This window comes from Tachypleus tridentatus, chromosome 2 (assembly GCF_004210375.1).
Source record: "Tachypleus tridentatus isolate NWPU-2018 chromosome 2, ASM421037v1, whole genome shotgun sequence".
NCBI classification, from domain to species: Eukaryota; Metazoa; Arthropoda; class Merostomata; order Xiphosura; family Limulidae; genus Tachypleus; species Tachypleus tridentatus.
In genome coordinates, this window is record NC_134826.1 from 119,172,404 (window position 1) to 119,198,008 (window position 25,605).

Sequence of the window (25,605 nt, forward strand, 5' to 3'; positions counted from 1 at the left end):
TGGTCAATCCTATATTGAGTATTCAAGAGTAGAATAATTCTAGTCCAGGAAGGATGAAAACTTCTAATGTGGTGTGTCATGACCTCAGAGCATGAACAACACTAGGACTCAATAGAGATTTAATTAAGGTTAAAATTACAGCTGGAACAGCTTCATATAATGTGGTAAAGTTGTGATATCAACACAAACTAGAACTTTCTATAGCATCAAATATTACTTTTTTATTAATACAATTTTAAAAAAATTAAGTACATTTTTGTGCTTAGTTGTAAAATGTAATCAAATAAAATGTGCCCAACTTTGAGCAATGATAATTTTGTCCATAGGTTCTTTTACCCCTGTTTACACATGGCTTGATTGCTGGATAGCTTGAGTAACTCTTTAACAGAAGAGGTTGAAAACTTGGTATCTTTTCTGAGAATATGTTTTACTCAATGAGGACAACATGATATTCTGAGTAGTGCAGGTACAGCTCAATAATTTGGGCCTGTTCTTTATTTGATTAATTTATCTAATATTTATAGAATAGTCATTAAAGAAATTTCACATTCAGATGCTTTCTGACTGACAGCTATAAAGTATATTGTGAATAGTGTTAACAATTTTTCCAATAGAGTTGTTCTCAATTTTTTTAGGAAGACAGTTTATTTCCTGGGTGTGCTGTAATCAGATGCACACTCAGATGTGCTGTAATCCATTTCTCATTTCAACATACTAATTGTTTATTGCTCCATTCCATTCCCAACTACATCATTAAATCTGTAGTAAGTTAAATACAAATTCATTATTTTTACTTATTCACATTACTGGATATAGTTCTCTTGCTACAACAGTTAGGCAGCATTTGTGAACATACACTATAATAAAACATTTTATTTTGACGACAACACTGTACCTTCAAATTTATTTGAAACCTGTTAGATACTTCAAATTTGATGACCAAAAAACATTTCTCAAGTTCAAACTATTCTGATTATTTCTACTCCTTATGAAAGATCATAAGTTTGCTGTTGATTTATTCTCTCTGCTGCATAATCTTTTTTTTTATTACAGTTTACAGGTGTTTATTCTAAAAAGTTTGACAATAACAATATAGTAAGTCAAAACAAATTATGACTTTTGTCTTTTATTGAAATACCATAGTAACTTCTATGTAAAGTATACACATACACACACACATTAGTGAATGTTGATTATTTTAAACTTCTAGTATATAAGTATATGTACAAATGTATGAAAGCTACATTTTCCCCAAAATCACAGTAAAGTCCCTTGTTACTGTATCAATATAAATGTATATTCTGATTCATTAATATTCAACCCTCATGTACTATCTTATAAAATCATAACTTTTGTACAATATTTTCTTTTTAATAAAGAGTCTTCCAACAATGACTTTAAAGTTAACTGCCAAACGTCAACACTTTTATATGCCTTAGCACAACTAAAACATATTTTTGAATTTACAATATACAAATTTAATTTAAAAGAAGTAAAATACAAAATATTGTGATTTGCATATCCACCAGGTGCACTACACCTTTGGAACAGAAATATATTTTCATTTGGATGGCCTTGTCTTTGACTGCTTTGAAGTTTAATAGGTAGACTACTTGACTGTCTTCTGAGTTCAAAGATTTTTGGAGATCAAATCCCCATCATAGCAGAAATTAATAATTGCACCATAATTACTTCAACAATCATTAACAGCAGCAGTGAATTTTATGTTCTTTCTTGCTGGATATCACTTCCATGATGCAATACTGGTAACTGACTAACATTTCTTCTTCTGTCCATTCTCCAAATACCACTTTGTTCAACATCCTGAGACATAACTACAAAAATTTCTCGGTTTTTAGATCGGATTTGTTCTTGCAGATAATTCAGGAGCTCTTGTTCCTAATAATAATAAAAAAGGAGAGAACATAGTAAATTTATACTCACATGAAATTTTGTTTCTCTGTGTTGAAGGTTGTGTTATCACTTTCATTAAAAGTGAAACATGCTTCACCACCACATGAGGATATTCCACACAAGCTGTAAAATGACACACTGCTATTGGTTACACACTTTAAAAAAGTTACAATCAAATCACCATAATACTTCTGGGTTTTAACAAAACCTTGAAGACTTTTTAAACCTTTTTCTAAAACGAAATTAAGAGCTTTTTATCAATTTACGAAGGAAATTGCATAGTTTAATGAGTTGAAATTCTGTTTTTCCAAAATTCACAATTTATCTTTGAGTATTAACCCTTAATGACCAATAGGTCATGGGTCAAAGGCTATGTCTTCATGTTTGTTGACTTGCATTCAAAATTTTATTGAACTACAATTTTATTAAATGTCAGTAAGTCTGGAATCAAATTGTAGATTATAATACAAATTTTAATATTATATACGAGTTAATTCCTTATTTTAAAAATAAATATTAAAAAGAACATAAATAAATATAGATTTTAGTGCATCACATAGTATACTGAATGCAGTGTTTTGTAAAATTAGATGTTTGTGTTGTCAAAATAACAAGTTCATAGTTTTGTACAAATTAAGAACTCACATTACTAATATCAAGCTAGAATATAAAATAAGAACCTCATATCTTTTTATTTTGCTGAGATATGGTTTATGTAACAAATGAAACAGTGGCCCTGTTAATCCTTTTCATTTTTGGAAATGATCTTTTATATGTGTACTTACTTCAATATACGATACGTGAATAACCAATCAACAGCTTACAATGACCAAAGAGTGGTTTTTCTCAGCTATTTTAATCTGTAAAAAAGGCTACTACGATCTTTTGATCCAAGTTTTCAATGAGGTAAATTGTGTCTTTATTTTGCTCAAAGTTTTATATTTTATGAAATTTAAATAAATTTTAGTAAGCTTAATAAATTATACTGAAATTCTATGGCATCACTGTAGTTATTTATTATTTTTTTCATAATTCAACTCTATATATAAAACCTAAAAAAAATGTTTCATATTTTCCATGTCCAAAATTTAAAAAAACTTAGAAATTTATGTCCAGCATCAACCAAGTACAAAAATTATAACAATAAGAGATAGTTGTTTGCTTTATTTCATGATTTATTGTTCTATATTTTAAGACAAATAATTTTAATAATTTATTTCTAAATAGTAATAATCTATATACATATATATTATGTATTTTAATTAAAATGTGACTGTGTATTACAAAATACCAGTCCACTAAAACACAGCCAAGACTGGGAAGACTAAAGATCAGTTTTATATCACTGGATATGTAACAGAAGGGCACATGCACCATGTCATTGCAAGTTATGTAATGTCAGTTAAACATGACTGGAAGGTCAGTGTAATAAAAATAATAAACACATGTAAATATATACAGTAAAACCTGCACAAGCAGGAAATATCAAATTTTTGCAGCATTATCTTAAGATTTCTCTTATAAAAGACCCTCTGTATAGCAGAACCTGTGTAAACCAGATGGAAAACTATCTTTCACCTACCTCATCTATCAAAAGTAGGATTAGACCCAGAGTAAGGCAGAAAAAATGTTTTTGATTAAATATTAATTTCTTATTTAACTTAGGGAAAATTTACCATGTGTAATAGGTAAAAGTAAAAATCCACACTGTTTCAAAAATTTAAGGAAGAATCAACTTCCTGCAGAATGGAAAGTGAATAATAAAGCATAGTTTACAAGTGCTACATTTGAAGAATTTTGGAACAAATTAAACAAAAGAATGGAACAAAAATAGGAATATTCTACTTTTCCTGAATAATGCAACTTGTCACCCAAAAGTTCAACTTTCATATGTTTGTTTAGTCTTTCTACCTCCATGTACAACATCAATTCTACAGCTATTAAATAATGGAATTATATTGTATATAAAATTGAAATAGAGAAAACTGATGCTTCAGCATGTTTTTGCAAATATGGACGACTGTAAGAGAATATCTGAAATGACCATGAAAATTGACATATTAAATACAATTGCATTAAGTCATTCAATCAAATGCATAATAAAGTGCTTTCAAAACTGTGGATTTATTCTTGATAATGGCAGAGATTGTGGATAAGTTGTTTGTTATGACAATTCTAGTGAAATCCAAACTCTGATTGAGAAGATTGATGCAGATGATTCTGTGAATGTTGACAAGAATGTTTTAACAAAAACTGATGAAATTGATTTAAAATCTATAACAGAATCGCAAGATGGTAACAACGTGATAGATTCAGAAGATGAACAAAATAGAAAAGATAGTGAGAAAATAAAAATTCATACTTCATTGCAAGTGTTAAGTTATATTAAAGCTATTAAATTCTATGCAAAAATGAAAAGGGAAAATAAACTTCATGAAAAGGCCGTATAATTGACGTTCTCTTAACTGCATAAGAAAACCCATTAAAAAAATGAAACAGTTGAAATTGGACACTTTCTTCAAATAAATTTAAGATTTTGTACTTATGTATATTTTAAATGTCTTTTTGTTCTTTTTCTAATAAATATAGCATAAACAGTATAATAACTTTATTCACAAATGTCTTACTTCTCTTGAGTCAAGCAAGTATAGCGTTCCACTAAATAATTATACATAATTAAGGATATGCATGTACACTGTGTCTAAGCCCGAAAACCTGCTTAAGCTGGAAATTTTATTCAGTCCCTTGTGATTCTGCCTTAGATAGGTTTTACTGTGGTATTATGAGACTTAAGCTGCTAAGACTAACCATTAGTAGTTTTGTCATAATATGTAGTCATTCTAGCACAAAAATAGTATAATTTATATTTATTTCCTTTTTTTTATGGTAGTTATGAGGTTAGTTAAGTGACAGACCCCACATAACTAAGAGTATAGAAAATAACATAAAATATAAAGTCTTACTGAAAACAAACATCTGAAATATATTTAAAAGGTTCTAAAGATTACACGAATAATATCTAAGATTTCTGAGATGAATAGTTTTTTTCACAAACAAATCTTTAGTAAAAATGTTTCGTTAAGAAATTTAATTTTTTAAACAAAATACTTGTATCTTTACAAAAAGTCTACCAAATTTTGTAAAGATACACATGCTGTATCAAAAGTTATAGTGCAAATATCTAGACAAACTTGTGTATATTATAACAAGCCTGTAGCAGAAGGGTTGATTTAGACCAACAGGTATTATTTATGCAAAATGCAAGTAGTCCCTGTGATAGTTCAGTTATAAACAGACGGTAATCAAAACATTACTAGTTTTCAAAGGTCACCATCAAGCTTAAGTGTTTATGTTCTACTGAATTCAAGAAAGGAGTAATAAACAGATTTTTAGATTTTACATCAGACTTAGCACTTTATATCTTGATGATTTTAGAAATTAATTCTTACACTTAAAAAAAAATGCATAAAGCATTACCAGCTAAGAAATACAGTTTCATGCAGTTTTAATTCTTATCAGTAGAGTTGACGACAGACTGTCAACACAATGGAACTTTATATAGTTTTGGTGTGGAAAATGTAGTTTTTAGATTATACTAATAAGTTCCTCACTTTATGTTCTAGTTAAGCTAAAGGTAAGTAAGAAGATAAATGTATTTAACAATTATTTGTGACTTTCAATGCCACTATTAGGCTTACCATGTTTTGTTTCTTTTATAGGAGTTACTAATTAGTAAGTATGTATGGGTAATAAATCATTACTAGCAATTTACTTGCCACTACCAAGGTAAAAAAATACATGGTGTAATAATGCAGAAAGAGTAAAGTCTTAAGTGATCCATTCATAATTTATGCTTTTAATAAATTATACAATTAATTTTTACATATTCAATTTTAGTTTAGCCTTTAACAGTACCAAAAAATGAGTATCATGTTTGTGCATCTTAGAAAATCTGTATACAAAAGTTATTATAAACATCTCATATAAAAAACAAACTCCCATCCAAGACATGGATAATGGCAGTGAATATTATTTTTCCATCACCTAATGCAAAACTATCACTCAAACATGTTCCACAACACTATCATATCATTAATATCTATTTTCACCTTGAAGTATGTGACACTTACTGTCCAATTAACTAAATATGTTCTGAAACAAAACCAGTCACAACAAAGCATTAAGAAAATATAATTATCTCATTTTTTCTGTCCATTCAACAAAGTGTGTTTAAAACAAAACTACAGTCACAGCATAACACTATCCCATCTTACAATGTCAAAGGCTTGCTGTTAATTCACCTATTCATTGCTCATACTTTATCTCAAATAATTTTTTAGCATGTTTTTGTTTCATACACACACAAAACATGTAGATATACAAATATATACACACAGTTATTGTTTTCATTTAAGCCTTACAAAAAATTATATATTGAATAATATTTACCTAATTATGTGCATTTTCAAAATAATTATGGAATGGTCTATCCTTGAAAATTCTAATTTCTTGATAACTTACCTTTCCTAAACAGGATGGTCTATCCAATTTTGAGTCAAGATTGTAAAAATTGCCTTCTACTTCTCGAACAGCTATCCAGTGCTTACGGTTGAGAGGTAACTGTAAAAATCCAAACTTCATCTCACTGGGAATGTTCAAAATAAAGCCAAAAATTTTTGACAAGTCTATGCATGCTGGATCTCTGAAAAATAGATAAATTACATCTACTGAATATTAAGATTTTCATCCTATTCATATTATAATAATAATAATTTCAACTATTTTTGTTAAGAGTTCTGTTTGCAGGCTGAACATTTTTACTGAAGAAATCTACCAAACAAGTTAGAGTATTTAAATTCAAAATGCTTGTTGCTTATTAACATTTTTGTCTTTTTGAAAGTGTGTTATAACTTAACCAGTGCATAATTAAATATTTTTAAATGTTTAAATTTATTTTTTAAATTTAAAATTATCCTATGATCTGGATGAAATTAGGCTAATTTTAGATTATACTGTTTTATTAAATAACTAATTTCAATTGTATAAGTAATTTATTGTTATGGATGTTTTAATTTACAACTTGCCTTCATCTGTATGATGCACACATTACAAAACTGCAAAGTTTGGAGAGCAAAATAAGATAAAATATTATGCTTTTCAACCATGAGTGTAAACAGAGAGACTTCAAATACTATTATTACATTAAATAGTGACACAAAATAATAATTCCATTTAAATAATTACATAGTAATTGGTAAACAAAACATTGATTGTCTGTATTTTTATTTGGATTTGAAGTACTGTTAAATACTTTATTTCTGAAATTTTGGCATATAATAAATGTTCCTCAGTGCAGTATATACATCTTGAATGGAGATTTTCAAAATTAATTTTAATTAAATGATTACAGATTAGTTGAAAACATAACATTAACTTTCTGCTTCACGTTATTACCTAAACATTAATGAAAATACTACCCAGAATAACATGGGGTATAGGTGTTTATGGGTAGGAATTGTCTACACCACATCCACATCTCTATTTTTACGCACATTTTGTTATTGTTAAACTGACAGTGTCTTTTCATTCTCAAAGTATTTTGCTCATTAGTTCTGTTTCTTTTTGAGAATTTTTTTAAACTTTAAAGCAAGGATCCAAATAGTTTGATGAGGTAAAATTTAGACAGGTTTATATCCCAGTAAGGTTAACTTCAACCTTTCTCTCAAGTATCCTCAACAGACAACAACAATGCCACAATTTTGAAAACTTCTAAGATTACTAAACCTGTGTATATAATGTTTTTAATAATCTCTTCAAATAGTTATAGCAATTTTATAAATGCCTACAACAGGAACTATTGATAATTATCAAGGTTGGTGATGTTATCAGCAGCACAGAAGCATATTGCTCTCTTGTTCGAAAACCTTTTCACACAAATAGTAGGCTGAGTGTCATTGTGTTGTATCTTATGTAAATTTCTTCTGAGACATATCTAAGATGATTTTGTATTACTATTAGTTTTTAACATGCTTAAGCATTTGGATGAAATGTGTAACAACCTTGATTGACTATTATAAGATCAACTTCAACTTATAACTTCCCATATATTCATTGCATCTTACAACACTTTCCAAAAATGCTTCACATGAAAAGTAGCATGTTTTAAATCCATTGTTCTGTGAAGCTGAGGAAACTGTTTATTGTTGAACATAAACAAATAATTATGTGTGACACTCCATACTGACTTTCAATATCTAACCAATTACTGCAGACTTGCATCTTTCAGATACAACTGGGACAAGTTTTTTGTTGATAATATGTGCTTTCTTCATCAACCACAATACAAGTTATCAGGCAAATAAACCCTCTGTCAGTTATAATTAAACACTGTTTGTTATCCAATATATTAATTCCACCAACTTCATACTGTAACTCTTTTGAAATTTAAAAATTATCATCAATGTACCATTGCTTTTTTTTCTAATCATTTTGGAAACACTTCTGAATGGTTTGCTATGAACAATAAATAAGGCATTACCACTGAAGACAAATCTATTCAAAACAGAATCGTAGAGTTGCTGAAGTGGAATGGTGTCTGGCAAGTCTCAGAACAAGTGATCTCAACATAGCAACTAAACATAAATATAAGGGCTATTTGATGTACATGCTCATTTTCAGGCAGGTAAAACAACTCTCCATGGACAGGATGTATGATCCTCCCACATAGGCAAATGTCACACAGTGTTCATCCAGGAAAATATATGCAGTGATTCAAGTATCCATTATTCAGTGTGAATACATTTGCCATCAACAACTTTGAAAAGCTGCTCAACAACAGAAATTTTATAACAAAGTGATAAAGTATTGGATGTAACAGTGTAGAGAATTATGTGGTACAGTACATGCCAAAGGTATAGAAACAGCTTGAATGGTCTATACTTTATACTAAGCAGTATACTGGTCCATTGACTTTGAGTTACATCAGACATGAAGGTTACAAAAGCACATAAATAAGCTGTGCCCATATAGTAAGAGGTTAACCTCTTGTTCAGTGAACTGATCAGAAGTATGAGGCAGAAGTGCCATCTCAGGTCATACTGATTCAACAGATGGAGTTCAAAATACTTGTATGATTGTCTAGGATGAGCTAAATGATAAAACAAAAGAGAGCTTCAACAGTTGACTGAACCACTGACATTGATCTCTTAACCAATATGGGTGGGACTAGATGATCATCACAAGCTTAAGCAACTGAAAATGGTAGTTAGATGTTTGAAACCTTTGCTTTCTTGCCAAGTGGGTGGTAAGGTAAAGTATACAGTATGATTACCTCTATCACCTGAATCTAAGACATCCAGAATGTCACAATGTAATAGTACCTTAATAGTTTTCACAACTAAAAATGGTAGCTAGAACTTTAAAACCTCAGCTGAAAAACAAAAGGTATGATCTAAGCTCTACATTTTTTATTGTCAATTGATTTATCTGATGGTCATGTGATAGAAACATCAATAACTCAAATGGCATTGTAAACCTTGCTTTCCAAGTCACTGAAGGAATTTTCCAAAAAGGAATGTTTTCCAATGTTTGAGAGGATCACACCCTTAATCTAACTAAGTGGCAAGAACTCTACAGAGCATGACATCTAGCATTCACTAAATTCTCCCTACATACTTAGAGAAAACACTAATTATATATGCAGTGAAGAAGTTGCACTTCCTCTAAATATATGTTGACATACAGCAGTAATAGCACTAGTATTACTCCTGGCTAATCAAATTTTAGTTAAGAAGTATTGGTCTGGGTTAATCCTACTGGTTGTTATTATAAATGAAGTTGAGTTTTTTGGGTCTTAAATAGAAAGGTCATCACTATCAAGAACAAAGTAATTCAAGCAGGAGTAAGAAGCAACCTACTATAAGATCCTAGTGAATGTGACAATATGTAATGGTGATATAAACACACACACACACAACAGTATATATACATAAATACAAATGTGGTCTTCCATGCACATATGAACATTACACAGTCATTTGTGAATGCTGTATAACAAAACAAAAATCAACAGTACAAAGAAAACAGTGAGCAAAACTTGTACAAAGACAAATGAATTTAATCTCAATGGTAAAACACATATTATTATCTATTATAACTGACCTCAAAGGAATTACTTGAAAATAGCGTACCTATTACACTTATAAATACTAGTAATAAGATGTTTTAAACAGATAATGAACTTTCATTGAAGAAATTACTCACAGAAAGTCAGATACAAATAAATTCATACTGCACATTAATGAAAATAGAGGTTCTAAATGTAAAAAGGGGAAGAGAAAGTAATATGCATGGTGAAAGCTTTGTAAATCACACCAAAAACAAGTAGTAAATTTGTAGATCAAGAAATATCAAAAAGGAAGGAAATGGATTCTAATGAACAGAAGTAAAAAGTGGTGTCACATACCCAAGTCAGTTTGTGTGTAGGAACCAGTTGCAGTCTCAAACCACCTTCCTTCATGCTGAAACTAGGCTCTATCCACACAACAACCAGATGGTAGAAAAAGGTTACAGCCTCCCCATGTTGAATGAGAAGGAACAGTCATGTGGTAGTAGTAGTTGCAATTTGTGAATTTAACATTCCATGTCAAATGAGAAACTTTAGACAGTTTACATAAAATGTCAATTGAGTTGGTTGATGGGAAAACAACATGATGGAAAAATCCAGTTAACACATTTCTGAGTTGAGTACTAAGTAACCATCTGGTGTTTTAACACAAGTACACACAAATGTTATGTTTCTTCTATAAAATGTTTTCACACTGTGTTACACACTATCTCCTATCTCTGTATTTCTTTGCTTAAAAACTTTGTAGAAAAATTCAAATTCACTTCATAATTCATCCTGCTGATCTTCCCACTTTAAACTGGACCTGCCAAAACATTTTACAGAAATCAGCATAACCTGAGAATACCACACCTCCACATGTAAAGTACAACCTATAACATATCTCCCACTTTTCTCAGTTGACAAACCAATCACAATCAGACTGCTTACTTGTCTTACTACAGACCTTAACTAGTTATCATTTTAAAACTGTCTAAGGTAGTGCCTACTTGCTTACAAAATTGGTAACTATTCATCAAGCATTCTGGGGAGTGTTGCATATTCCAGTTCTTACAAATCACTCCATTCATTGAAAGACTTCACAGAATGTGTCTGTTTGCACAAAATTGCACTGTATGCAGTTTGCAGTAAGCTGAAGAGAATTCATCTTGATAGGGAAATATGTCCCAATATTACAGTATTTTCAGCATACCAGAAAATATTTCATAAGTATAGTGCTGTAAAGTTTCTGACACTGTAGAATATTCTTATCCATAACAGATCATGTGTAACTATATATTGCAATTATTCTACTGATAAGTTTTACACTTCCAGCAGCCTAATATACTAGCTACTTCATGTAAGATGTCCACTTCACAATATTTTGATTTTTTTACATATTCTACACTACTAATCAACCTACTCAATAAATTTCCTTTTTGAGCAGTTGGATCTTCTTTGCATTCATGGATGTAGATAATCTGGTGTGGCACTGTATGTTGAAGAAATTTAAAAAAAACAACTGTTTTTTACTGTATGTTCATTCCCATTTTCAGAAGCAATAATGGAAAGGTAATGGGGACAAGTAACTCATGACAGTTCACCCAAATTTAAAAAATAAGAAAAAATAGATGATGACATTGACTATGTAATGTAGGCAGACCATTTCCCAAATGTCTGTACATTAGTTTTTATTGATATACTAAAACGACAGTCCTTTCTCAATGAAAATGTGTGATCCATGGAAAATGGCAAAAAGTTTAAAAGAGCTAGTTCAGTAATAGATGGTGATGTAATGATAGATTAGTATGAGTGGTGGGAGAAAGTTTTAATAGTTAATTCAATAATGGAAATTAAAGCAGAAAGAACTATCTTAAAACTGTGTTGCAAATGGTAAAATTGTCAATTGTCAATATAGTTAAGCCTTGCTTCTTTACTTAGAAAATGTAATATTTTTGTTTTATAATACATACTCATTTTAAGATTTATGTCCAGGACAAAGTATTTTTCAGTGTTGTGCTGTTACCATAGTTTCTGTACCATATGATGTTTAGTGTCACTTGGTAATTAACAATTCCTTTAACAAACAATTACAAACTAACACCTCGAAATAATTCTCAAGATAATTTGAATATATTACAATGCTATTTGTACAAAAACATTAAAGAAATGAAAAATTAACAAGTGCTGGCATTGCTCTCACTAAAAGTTTAACAGATACCATTAAATCCAGAAACACCAGCAAGAGAGAATACCAGCACTGGTAACTTTGAATTTACTATAACCACAGATAAAAAAAAAAAGGGAAGAAATGAGAAAATTAATATTGAACATGTTATTCTTCACAATAAGCATGCCATAAAAATTCATACAAGGTTTGTAACTGGACTTTCCATTTTTCCAGTTGTTAATTTGTGGTACTTAACATTAAAACGAGTAATGTGTCACAAAAACTTGACATCTTTAAATGCAGGATGAAAAAGGAAATTCAAAGCATTCAACTTGAAAACAAAATGTAATGACAAAGTCATAAATGTGCACATTAACCTTTTCTGTTCAAACCATTAACATGTGGTGACATAATAAAAGGGTAGTATGAGATAATGTGATATGTAACCACACAAAAAGGTAAATGAAAATAACAGATATTGTTTGCAACAGAAATTATAATATAAAAAATATATTATTTAGATAACTGTTTACATTTCAAGAATTGATTGATTGGTTGATTTAGTGTTTTATGGCACAAAGCAGCTAGGTTATCTGCGCCAAACGTCCGGTAAAAAGGTAAAAACAAATTAAATGTAGTAAAATATAGAAAAGGAAATGAAAGTAAAACAAAACATCATTGAAAAACAGAAAAAAGCATAAATCCAATGTTGACACCTAGTTTACAATGTTAAGAAAGAAAGCAGAGTAAAAGAAGTTGTAAAATACTTTCTCTAGTAAAATGGTAATGATCATAACCCACCAGGAAGACTAACAGGTAAGTTCAAGAACCACCGTCAGTCACCTGAAGTTGGCCTTTCCAGTCCTGGTTCTGGGTTATGTGTCATAGCAGCCATTATCAAAATGTAAAATAATAGAAGTTTTAAAAGACATAGAGCAAAACTGTAATAATGAGCAGCCAAATGTCCAGTAAAAAGATAAAATAAAGTAAATGTAGTAAAATTTGTAAAAGTAAACGAAGGTAAAAACAAAAGAGTAATTAAAAACAGAAAATTGCATGAAACTGATGTGGACATCCAGTCTATAAAGTTGTAAATGACTTCCAGTAGCAGAATGGTAATGATCATAACCGCCAGGAAAACTAACAGGCAAGTACCAGAACCACCGTCAGTCACCTGAAGTTGGTCTTTCCAGTCCTGGTTCCAGATTATGTGTCATTATGGCCAGTACCAAAGGGTAAAGTAATAAAAGTTTAAAAGACATGCAGCAAAATTGGAATAACAACTCGCCAGGACGACTAACGGGTAGTTCAAACAGCAGTGTTAGTCACCTGAAGTTGGCCTTTCCAGTTCTGGTGTCAAGTTAATGTTCTGGCCATTTTACAATTTCAAATTGAACTAGAGATTAAAACTTTGAAAAGGGAACCACAATTAAAAAAGTGTAATGAATAAATATCCAACACTTAAATGAGATTAAAAAGTTTAATGGCCATTAAAAAACTAAAAACTTTATCAAGGTGGACAGTGTCACCATCACCAATAACATTGTCCAATGTTACAGATAAACCATAGGAAAAACATGTTTAAAATAGTTGCCATCGTTGAGAGTCGTAACAATGGCAAGAAAGTAAAATGTGGCTTACAGTGATTTGAGTGTTACACAAACTACACACTGGTGCAACAGTTCCAGATAAAAGAAAATGATGCATAGTATAGTTAGAACAACTTCCTCCTTCCAAACCTTATGGAAGCTAGATGGCCAAAGCCCAATATAAGGTTTCATTTGAAAAAGCTTGTTGTCGCATTGCTCACTCCAAGTGGACTGCCAGCTGGCACGGAGCCAAGCCTTGAATACAGGTCCATAGTCCATGTACGGAATAGGCACAGTGGTGATAGTGCCTGAGCAGATAGATTTAGCTGCCGTGTCTGCAAGCTCGTTCCTGCAAATACCAACATGGCCTGGTATCCAGAAAATCTGGATAGAAGTAGCAGTTAATGAGAAATGGGCCAGTTGGTTTTGAATATCAGTGAGAACAGGGTGTGAGCCAACATGTAGTGATTCCAGGGCCAGTATAGAACTAAGTGAGTCAGTATAAATAGTGCAGTGCAATGATCCAGGGCAAGAGATATGGCATACAGTTCAGCAGTGAACACAGAAGCTGTAGAGGGGATTCTGCACGCAACCACCAAACTGCAGCAAACCATGGCAGAGCCCACTGAATTACCTGATTTGGAACCATCTGTATAAATTGGAATGGAATGATTGTTTGAAAGATGTTCATTAAAAAAAAGACAGTACTTCCAAACTGGAGTATCAGCCTTTTTCAGATGACTGAAAGAAAGGTCACACTTGGAGGCTGTAATAAGCCATGGTGGGATGGGCTGACCTGTAGATTCTGCAATGTTATCCAAGGATAGACCCAATTCATCCAATTGCACCTGAATGCAAAGGCCAAAAGGAGCAATGGCAGATCGTCTGTTCTGAAAAAGTACGGCCCACTGAGTAAGGAAAACACATCCCCAGGTGGGATGCTTTGGTAAGAAATGAAGTTTCAAAGAATAGAGTAAAGATAGTCGCAAAGGCCAAGGTGCAGAGAAGGTTCATGAGATTCAATGTATAAGCTTTGAACTGGAGAGGTGCAGAAAGCCCCAGTGCAAAGTCAAAGTCCTTGGTGATGAATGGGGTCCAGCATCTTTAAGGCAGAGCCATAAACCATTAATCCATAGTCGAGTTTTGATCGAATAAGAGCACGATATACCTTTAACATAGAACATCGATCCTGTCCCATATGACCTTGGAACTGGTGGTAGAATATATGCTAGTTGTGAACTTAATCCAAGATTCCTTCTGGCTTTGACATCTTACCCACCTAGCATGTGCACAGGCCCGTTTGGAAAGTGATGCAGTTTGAAAGTGTGGGATATCTACGAAAAGTATCCCAGGCCTGTTTTTGAGCCTTCCGTGCTAAGTGGCAAGCAGGATTCCACCACGAACAAGGATATCGTGGAAAATGTGTTGAGGTTTTAGGAATACACTGAGCAGCTGCTTGTATAATATAATGCAAGGACAATGCAGCAACGCCAGGGTTTCGTGAGCACTATACACAAACACCAGCATCAGGCACAATGTCCACAACACCTGTTGAGAACTTCCAACACTGGTACTTGGTTGACTCTAGCCCAAGTGGTCCAGCCTATTGACCCAAGGGGGCCACCCAAATGCTGCCCGTCTACAGGAATTCAAGGCCAAAGTGGTGTGTTAGGGTTGGACCTCTCAACCACCAGGATCCACTACTCCCCTTCACGGGTTGCCACGCACGGCAAACACGTGAGTGGATGCTTAGGTCCCAGAGAAGGTAACCAGACAGAACAGAACCTTCCCTGGGAGGTCCCCTCACCACGTACAGGAATCCACACCGAGGGGACATATCAAGAAGTGGGAATTCTTTTCATTTCTAAGAATTCCCTAATTACCACATTCTTTTATAACAACATAGTAGTCAACAGTTTCCTTCAGAATTCTCAGGTTATATAATTCTTAATGTAGCATCTGAAACATTCTTTCTTCCCTCAGTTACACAGCAAACTGCAGGTAATGGAAATAAGGTTGCAAACTTAAAGGTCACTCATTTGTACAGTCTAACTGAAAAACAAGTTCTAAAACTATAATTTTCAGACATCTATTTTCCTGTTTTTAACACAACGCAAACTTAAAAAAAAACTAAATCAACATTTTATTATTCTTTTCTGAATGCAGTAAAAGCAGTAGAAAATAGTATAGTAATAACATGAAATACACTGAAATGCAAGTAAAACACAAAACTGTGACTCCACTCCTTTGTCATGATATAAGACTGTTTTGTGTAGGTAATATTAACTTATGTCAAGAAAACAGATTTATAAAAGCAGACAGACAATTAAGTGATAAATATATAAATAGGATGAAAAGAGCAAAAACAGCATACAGACAACAGCAAAAGAGATTAAAGTCATGGTCAAGGAAAAGTTTGATGTGAAGTTAAATGTTGTAAAAGTGAAAGGCCTAATATTTAATATGTTAGTGTAAGGCTAGTAGTAGAAAAAAAAGAAAAGAAGAATTTATTTCATCACAGTATGGTTATAAAGTAATCGAACCAGACTGAGTAATTTTTAACAAAAAGAACAGATGATATGTGAAATAAGTTCTGACAACTGGATGAGCAGTACACAATTGCAATAACTTGCACTACATTTGTAAGTGAATCATGCATAGAACACTAATGCAATAGAAAGAGAAGAAGGTAGTTTGGCCTGTCAACTGAAATTCTATGGTAAATGAATATGCATCAGTGAACTTTTAGCAAAAATAAAACTCTAGTGTTTATGAAATGTCTGTGACCTCCATAGTGTAAAGAATTTGTTGTACATGTGTTTAACTAGTTCAAATACACACACACACACATACACACATAATTATTTTGAAAGCAAGTGGAATGTGTCCTGTTCATTCATCTTTGCATTTATTGCCAACAAGTTATAGACACCTACAGTAGCAGAATCCTTTCCCCAACAGTAACAACAAAATATATATTATTAAAACGTACAAGGAAAATCCTTTAATTGGCAATCCTCAAACATAACCTCACATCTGACACTCCCCTTTTATAATGTATAATTTGTATTTTGCATGGTTAACACTGTGGATGTTCCAGCAGCAAATTACAATAAGTACTGGTAACCAGCCATGCTATACTTCCTTACCATACATTAACATATCAGCTGTCTAAAGACAACAATTCAAGACAAAAACAAACCTAAGAAACAAGCCTTTAAAATAAATTCTAAGTGACCATCTTGGTCCTTTTGTCAATGGATAACAATCTCATACTGTCAAGAATCATGTATCTCCCAAGGAATCATCTTCTAATGACATAAACTAGAGAGAAGAGCAGAAAAACAGCTTCAAAGATATCCTCAAGACCAACATGAAGCACATCTGACATGGAACAGGAATCTATTGCAAACATCTCAGCATTTCATAACCACAGAAGAACAAAAAATAAAATCAGCATAATCAGCATGTCATGGATCAGATCAACAATCCAGAACCACAAATTCCACTTAGGATTATATACCCAAGTAGCAACAGTCTGTCAGTTTCAGACCAGCCTCAGAGCAATCTCTGGACACAGATAAGATCATAATAGAAGACAATCCTCCTCAAGTGTAAGGGATTGTCAAAGAGAGAATGAACAAATTATTAACAAAATCTAAATATTCTAAATCATTAGGGCCCCTAGGTATACTTCACTACTTCAGTTCAATAATAAAATAAATAGTATATTACATCTTTCTCCCAAATAGCATACTTTGGAAAGAAGTAAAATCTCCATCATGTAACAAATCTTACTGAACTTATTTCAAGTTGTCAGTAAGACAACAAGTCAACTTGTACCTCATTGGCTGATGAATAAACATTATGAAGTATCACCATGGCAGCCAAAAAGGCAAAGATTCAAGCACATTATCATTAAGACCACTCTCATGTCATTTCATGCATTAACAAAACTGTATACCTTGTAGTTTTCCCACATAATTGCACTGAATTACATTTAAATATCATATTTTATTGCTGTAATTCCTCCTGACAAAGAACATTTCAAACTGAAAACCTTAATATTTTAACATGGTGTTCAGCCCATAATTTTTCTTGTATGATAATGCATACACATTTAAAACAATAACTACTAAGAAATATTGTATTTGCTGCCAAGAGTATTTTTATGTGTATCAGTCATCACACCACATGATAATTAACTAATTAATTAATCAAATTAATTAAAGAATTTTAAGCAGTAATTAAATAGAAACATAAACTATAAATGCTGTTAGTTATTTAAGTGTTCATGTAGATGGAATTAGGAAACTTTAAAAATATCTATATTCTTTACACTATCAACAATTTTATGATCTTGGATTTCCACCAAATGAGTATTATGTTTGTCTTACATGAACAATATAATTCTAACAATAATCATGTGACACCTATATACTGGCTTGAAGGAGGTGGTACATAGTTCATCATGTGCTGATCAGTGTCAGCAATTTAGTGTATTTTCCATTTTATGAGTCATGTTTCAAGGCCTGATCTGTCTAAATTTATTGGCATGCTTTATTCTTGCTTACAAATAAAATAGAAAATGTAAAGATTTGATAATATTTGTAAAAAAAAATTAAGTATTTAACTGTGATGTCATAAACACTCTCAGCTAACACAGCTTTAAAAGTCTTGTTGCTCGTTTTTGTAATTAATATTACTTTGATTTTATACAATGAGGTCTGAAGGGCCCAAGGTAATAAGACACCATATTAGAATGAAAATTACACTATTCTTCGTAATATATTAGTTATTAGATATCAAAAAAACTTCAAAATGTGACATTATCAATAATTGCCTACCAGTTGTTATCAGAAACAGCAACAGTCAAAATATTATGCAATCAACCATATCTCAAATAATGATCAAAACATATACAGCCCTGAGGACATTCTAAACAATGATTAAAATATACTTTAGGTCCACTGTATATCTTACATAATAAAGAAGAAAATGTCAAATCCATTACAAATCTGAAATACTCAAAGAAAACTACCAAACTAAGAGTAAAATCTTATTAATGATAAAACAACAAATTGAAAACCAGAAAACATGAACCATAATTAAAACATGACAATTCAAGAACATGTTTTTTCAGCTCAAAACTCTTTATTAATCAAAGTACTTACTTTCGCTTGTCAAACCACACTGCTTCATACCCTTTCTTCTGTAAAGCAGCCATCAATACATTTACATCATAATTTCCAAGGCCTAACATGCTCTTATGAGGATTGACAACATTATCTGGAGAAAGGCTACAGAAAAGAAAAAATTCAACTTTTAAATTTCAGAAACATAGAGTTACGATAATAAGCAAAAATCAAACATTTGTATACATTTTTTAAATACTTGAGCTTCCTGTAATTACCTACATTTTTATTGTTTAAATAATATAATTATTTTATACACACTGCATTGATTACACCCATACCCCACCCTTTTCTAATCCTAAACAAACAGTACATCTACATTAAGAATTTATGTAATCTCTTATATTTGATCTTCCACTACCTACAAATTTATTAAACAAAACAGAAATATAACTCCTACAATATTAAATGTTAATATAATCTATCACATAAACATATTCTGTTTCAATTGTACTATTTTGTTACTTAAAAGTTTCCTTTTTTTCATCACATCCAAATATTGCATAATGTTTATATGTACCTGATGATGCCTTTACTGGTGAAATCATGGTCATGAGTAAATTTGTAAAGATAGAAAGTGAAAGATCTTAAATGGTTACCAGTGGATTAAGAGTTGGGAACATGAACTCTGGGAGGAAGCAGTACAGGCAATACAACAACAAAGATTCCTAACTGGGTAAAGAAATCTATCTGGTTATGGTTAATGGTAAAGACAGGAAATAGAATGAATGAAATTGAAGAAAAGGAAGAACCCTCCTAAGCTGATGAGACCTTTGTAATATCCAACTGTCAACATACATATGCTGAGAGGAGGAGGAAAATATGTTTTAAGGGAAAGGTGAAAAATGGAGCACAAGTAGTTCAAACAGAGTTAAATAAGGGAATGGAGGGCCTACTGGAAGAGTAGGTCACATGGGAGGATAAGATATCCAGAAAAAAACATGAGCGTAGTAAGGACAGAAGAAACAAAAATCCAACAGTACTGGGGGAAAATGACATGTAAGGGATAAGGTATGTAGTTGATATGTGCCACCACATGAGGAAAGGAATAAAATAACACATGTAAAAGGATAATTGGAGGCATATGAGGATCTTACTGAGGCAAATGAGCTAATGAATGAGTCTGAGAAAGGACTTCTCCAGTGTGATAAACCAGCCCACCTGAACCACCACTGAAAAGAACAGCCACATATGGTTGACAGAGTCCTGTTTGGAATGAGTCACACCTCCATACAATAATGAAATTGCAACACCAGAGCATGGAATGTCAAGCAAAAGCCAAACTACTCAGTAAAATATGCAAGATGCCAAGGCAAGTACAAAGGAAAATTGATAAACCACTTTGAGACGGACAAATTGAAAATAAAGACCAGACTGAGATGATACTGGTATATGTAAGTAAGCACTGGAGACATTCATTGTGGTCACCCACAACCCTGGAGAAACTGCTCATCTCAAGGTAAGAAAAGACTGCATGGTAAAGCAGAGTAGTAAAACGAAGAGGTTGAGGTGAGATAAATCAATTACCAGCCACTTATCCCTAGTTTTCTTGGAGAAAACAAAAAGGTGGGAATAAAACCCCTGAGGAGAATGGGGAAAAAGTTCAATGATCCTCTGCAAAAGCAATTCCTGATCCTCTTTAAACAGATGCTGGCTGGTCACAGGATTTCAAGGAGGAGGAAAGGAAACAGTAAGGAGGAAAGTGATCTGGAGAATGAAACTGGAAAACAAATCCTTCTAACAGAACCTAAGTACCCATTGATCACTAATGAAGAAATACCAGTAAGGATAAAACTCAAACAACCATGCTCCCACTGGACTTAAACCCATGGGATAGTTGTTGATACTGGCAGTGATAAGAGTTGTGCATCTAAGGAAGCAATGAGAAGTTCTCCAAATAGGAGGGACAGGCAAGGGCTTGGAAGGGGAAGAATGGAAAAGGGTAACTGGAGGCATATGAAGATCTGACCGAGACAAACAGACTACAATATTTGTAAGGGTAGATTGTTTTTTTGTTTTGTTATGCCTCAGAAATGGGACCATATGTAAATCCCTACAATATCTCAAAGATAAATGGACCCAAGCCAATACTGCATCATGATCTATATGGTTTGAGCAATAAAAAAACCATGTAGGTAATGGTAGAGTCCAAGACAACATGCAAGCTAAAGTGAAGAAGAGAAGATCAAGAATATCTTTGGAAAACTTACAATAGGAAATGTATATAGAAAAAACATACCATAAAGATTGGTACAGATGAGATGCAAGTTAGAATATCTGACAAATGATTTGGAAGTTGCCCTCCAAATACACATTAAGGAATCTAAAAATTTGTGGTCTTAAAATAGATTGCATGATGGTAGGAAAGTACAAAATGATCTGAAGACCATGAAGGGCATAGCATGCTAGTACCCTCACGTAACTGTGAAGTGATCAGCATGAACTTGAATATTGGGCAAGGGAAGTAAAACCAAAAAGAGCTGGAAAAATCGTTGATGCAATAAAAAAGGACGAAGTGTGTAAGAAATGGAGGAAAGTGATAAATGTCACAAACTTGAAACACAAAATCCATAAAGACTACAGCAGGCATAGCAGACTTATTAGATTTAAAGTGGAAAGACAAAATATGGAAGTGAAAAAAAAAAGATGATCAAAGCCCTCATTAGCCTGCATAGGATCAGTCTGTTCTGATGGTGTCTGGATGATGTCTGAGAACAAAGATTATCCCACATAATATTCATCTCCTGGCATGTGAAAGCAGATAAATCCACCAGTTTTCCCACATTTAGGGCCTGATAGAAAAACCTGTTGCATATATAATCCTGAAATGGTAATGTTAAGTTCAAAATTCATTGCACAGGAAGGTTCACCAAATTTGAGTGTGGAAATAGGAAAATTAGAATTAAACGATAAATATTAATAGAAGAAACAGGATTAATGAAAAGAAATATAAAACACAACCACAATGTAAGGAAAATGAGTCAAACATGAAGCACTAAACACACAAAAAGTTGTATCTGAATCGAAGCACTGCAAACCAAGAAATGATAGTTTGGAAGAGGGAATCATGTGTCACATCAGCATGTCATACTCCTACTGGTAAGGAGGTGATGCATGAGTTATATTTGAATCTTGCAATTTCAATATAAAAAAAAGGGGGTAGAGGGAGTTTATGGCATGTATGAATAAAATGTTTACATACAGAGGGCAGCACTAAATAAAAATGGCTAATCTTGTGATGAGGTAAGAATCATATCTGAATGGAAAGTTTGGCAGGCAAGAATCATTTTCAACTAAGACAGTTATTTTCCTAACAGGGTGATGGATCTCTGAAATGTTGTGGAGGTCATAAGTTTAAGTGAGTTTATGAGAAAACATAAGTATATGAGTAATAAGAGCTGGCTTTAATATTTTAATAGTTTTAGATCAGTTTAGAGATTGGGATTATTAATATGGGTCAACAAGTCCTTGTCCCGAAACATTGTTATAATAGTTTTCAAACATTTTAAGATAACTTCATAAGTAAGACTCAGTCTTAACTTACAAACCAACTGTATGTGATACTAATCTTTTATATTGTTTTACTTTATATGTAGATTACTTGAAAAATATCAAACAAACAAGGTTTTTACTTTGGCTAAATATGTTTCACAGTAAATTAAATCAGTTATGATTAGTAACTTCCCTTGATTGGTTAAAAAAAACTGCATAAAACATTTAAGGCCTCAACATTATTTAAACACACACAAGCATGTAAAACAATGTTGAATTGTCTGAAAGAACAAGAATGATAAAGCCCAAGCAGTATTGTTGCAAAATATGAGTGAAAGGTGAAATCTTTTATTACTAATAAATGTTAAACAATGCAGTTTCATTGCACATAAGGTACACTTCCACTTATAAAGTTTTGGATTAAAAAGTAACTTCATTCTAAACAACTGTGTCTGGAACCTGAAGACAGGATTTTCTCTGGCTTTTCATATTTTTTCACCACTTAAAAGGTTTTGAGACAAAATGAATTTCATATGTTAATTCTAATTATACTTGAACAATTTTCACTCAAAATATATTTTACAATTTATATTTTTTTTAATTTCTCACATTTACTTACTGTAATTAAGGAAGAAAAAATATTAAATTTTCACTTCTGCTCAACTGCAAATAATTCTATCTGTAAATAAACCACTTATCAATATTTAATAAAAAATCTGACCATCCTAAGAATTGAATTTATTTTAGCTAAAAAATCTATTAACCCTTCAGATTATATTAATAATTTAGTTTGATTTTCAAATACTTCTCCCAGTTTTTATACAAGTCTCAGCTGAAATCTTGTTATAGTGCTACATCAGTTATCACTACCAATGAAACATCTTTGGAAACAACTATAAAGTTTAAATATATTTGAGTTGAGCAAGACACAAGACTGTCATGTAACAGTAAAATATCTTGGTTTATAAGTTTGTTTTATAGTTTCTGTAAGCTTTGGTTTTAGTTCCATTTATTTGTGAAGTATGAAAGTATTTGTGTATATATATATATATATACATTTGAAAGATACAGAATTTCTTCAATAAGACATCAAACAACTTAGATAAGAAAAGCTCGTACAATTTAAAGAGTAGTAAGAAATAAAACTTTTTTAGAAGTTTAACAGTAGCACGTAGAATGTCTGAAGATGGCTTTTTCATTATCGGGTACAAGGAGTTTATATATACACACATACATACAAACACAGTATGAAACAAGAAAGTCAAGTAACTGGAGATTGCTTAAGGTTCAAAACAACTAACTTAATGTGTGGCTTTGTTTGAAATTAAGGTGTCTACTTTTCAACAGATATACAATGGTTTTTGAGTTTCAGTGTTTGTAAACATAAAGTTTGCTTCTTTGTGTTCACTAGATAAAATAATCCTCATATCAGGTAAGTTTATTATTTAGTAAATATGGTGGTGAATGCAAAATATTCTGATAACTCAAAACTTTAATAAATATTATTTTTATACTTATCCTATTGTAATGATATATATAAAATTGATTAGCTAGATACTTAATTATTTTCCAATTGCAATGTAATATGTTTTAAATACAAACACTATTAGCTTTTTTGGTGATGGTAAATACTGGGAAAACAACATTTTGTAAAAATGTCCAAATGGTAACTCTCAGAAGGGTTGTAGTATTAAACCAAGGATAATTAGAAAGTTAAAATTTAAAACAATGCAAATGACAATAGAAAGATTATGATAACACAGTGGTGGAAAAAGTTATGAAAACATGTTTTTTTTAGTTTTTTTCTATAAGTGGGGGCGTGCATTATTTGTTACTTTAATTGCATTTACATCTCTTCTTTTGATTACATGTTTTTGTGAACCTATATTTTAACTTTATTTTCCTTAAACCTGTTATTACATACACATTTTGGTTTTCTTTTATGCATGTTTAATACATAGTGAAGCACTATCATCTTGATCCATTTTATAACTAGTGGTTAGAAGGGATAAATGTTTTTCAAAAGGAAAAAGTATCTGTTAGAAAAAATATTTGGTTTTAGAATAAACTAAAAGTATACTGTTTGAAAATAAAAACATTCTTACCTATGACAAATATTGTCTAGCATTTGCTTAGAAAAGGCACTACCATCTTGAAACAAGTTATTTAAAGCATGCAGGGCACACAACTCTTTCACTTGACGTTCATGATAAACTCTTTCTGTCGCATGACTATCATCATTTCTTGAACTATTTTTATGATCTTTACCAAGAAGTGCATCTACGAAATTCAGGCAAGACTGATACATTGGTATAACCTCAGAAAGAGCCAAAACACTTTTGACTTAGTTGGTAAAAACATGGACAGCTGTAGAAAAAATATAAACATACTAAGTATGCTAAGGATTGTTAAGATAGTAAAGACTGATATTGAAAGCTGAACTGAAATTTTCATATACAGTTTGGCTTTGAACAGATTCAACACTAAAAATAGTTTACACCACTGAAGTTAGTTTATTCTTTTAAACAAATCCCACATCTGAAACTCTTGAAAAATATCCTAACTGCTACAACTAAACATCTGAATGGCTCAATTTCAAACAATAATATAATGATAAAAAAATGAGATACCTTCTATCCAAGTACAAAATATTGTGGAGAAACTGTTTTAATAGTTTACCATGACCTCTTTAATCTATATTATTCAGCCTTTTCATTAGATCTTCATCAATCATGCTGAAAATAAACAAAAAAAACTATATTTGAATAACATGTTTTTACAGATAATATTAGCTACAATATAAATTCAAGGAGGTTTCATATTATTTAGTAAACATTAAATCATCCTTCAAATAAATTTTAACCTGAACAAAAAAGACAATCAAAATAAGTACTATATAAGAGTGATGATAAAGTTATGCAATGATAGTTTAAATTTACAGTACCTATATAACTTTTTGATTATATGTTGAACCAATGGTGATTATTACATCAGTTATCAGTAAGGTAAACTGTTGGCCTAAATCACTATCATTATAACTTGTACAGCTTTAAAACATACTCATAATTGTTAGTTGTACTCTGTAAACTGTACAGGTAAGCCTGAAAACACAATTTAAAATAAGCATTCATAAATGGATTA

At 31.7% G+C, this 25,605-nt stretch overlaps 1 protein-coding gene across 4 annotated transcripts in view; it reads right to left on the reverse strand.

Annotated features, from left to right (window-relative positions):
* Positions 1 to 1,096: 1,096 nt before the first annotated feature.
* LOC143244938 (josephin-1-like) overlaps positions 1,097 to 25,605 on the reverse strand; it is a 34,956-nt gene continuing 10,447 nt past the window's right edge. For all 4 annotated transcript variants that reach the window (XM_076490523.1, XM_076490522.1, XM_076490524.1 and 1 more), the window contains exons 2-6: positions 25,095 to 25,199; positions 24,570 to 24,831; positions 18,952 to 19,077; positions 6,436 to 6,616; positions 1,097 to 1,899 (exon numbers count right to left, since the gene is read on the reverse strand). In XM_076490523.1, the coding sequence (XP_076346638.1) occupies positions 1,723 to 1,899; positions 6,436 to 6,616; positions 18,952 to 19,077; positions 24,570 to 24,772 (687 nt within the window). In that variant the 5' untranslated portion in view covers positions 24,773 to 24,831; positions 25,095 to 25,199 and the 3' untranslated portion in view covers positions 1,097 to 1,722. The remainder of the gene's footprint in view (positions 1,900 to 6,435; positions 6,617 to 18,951; positions 19,078 to 24,569; positions 24,832 to 25,094; positions 25,200 to 25,605) is intronic.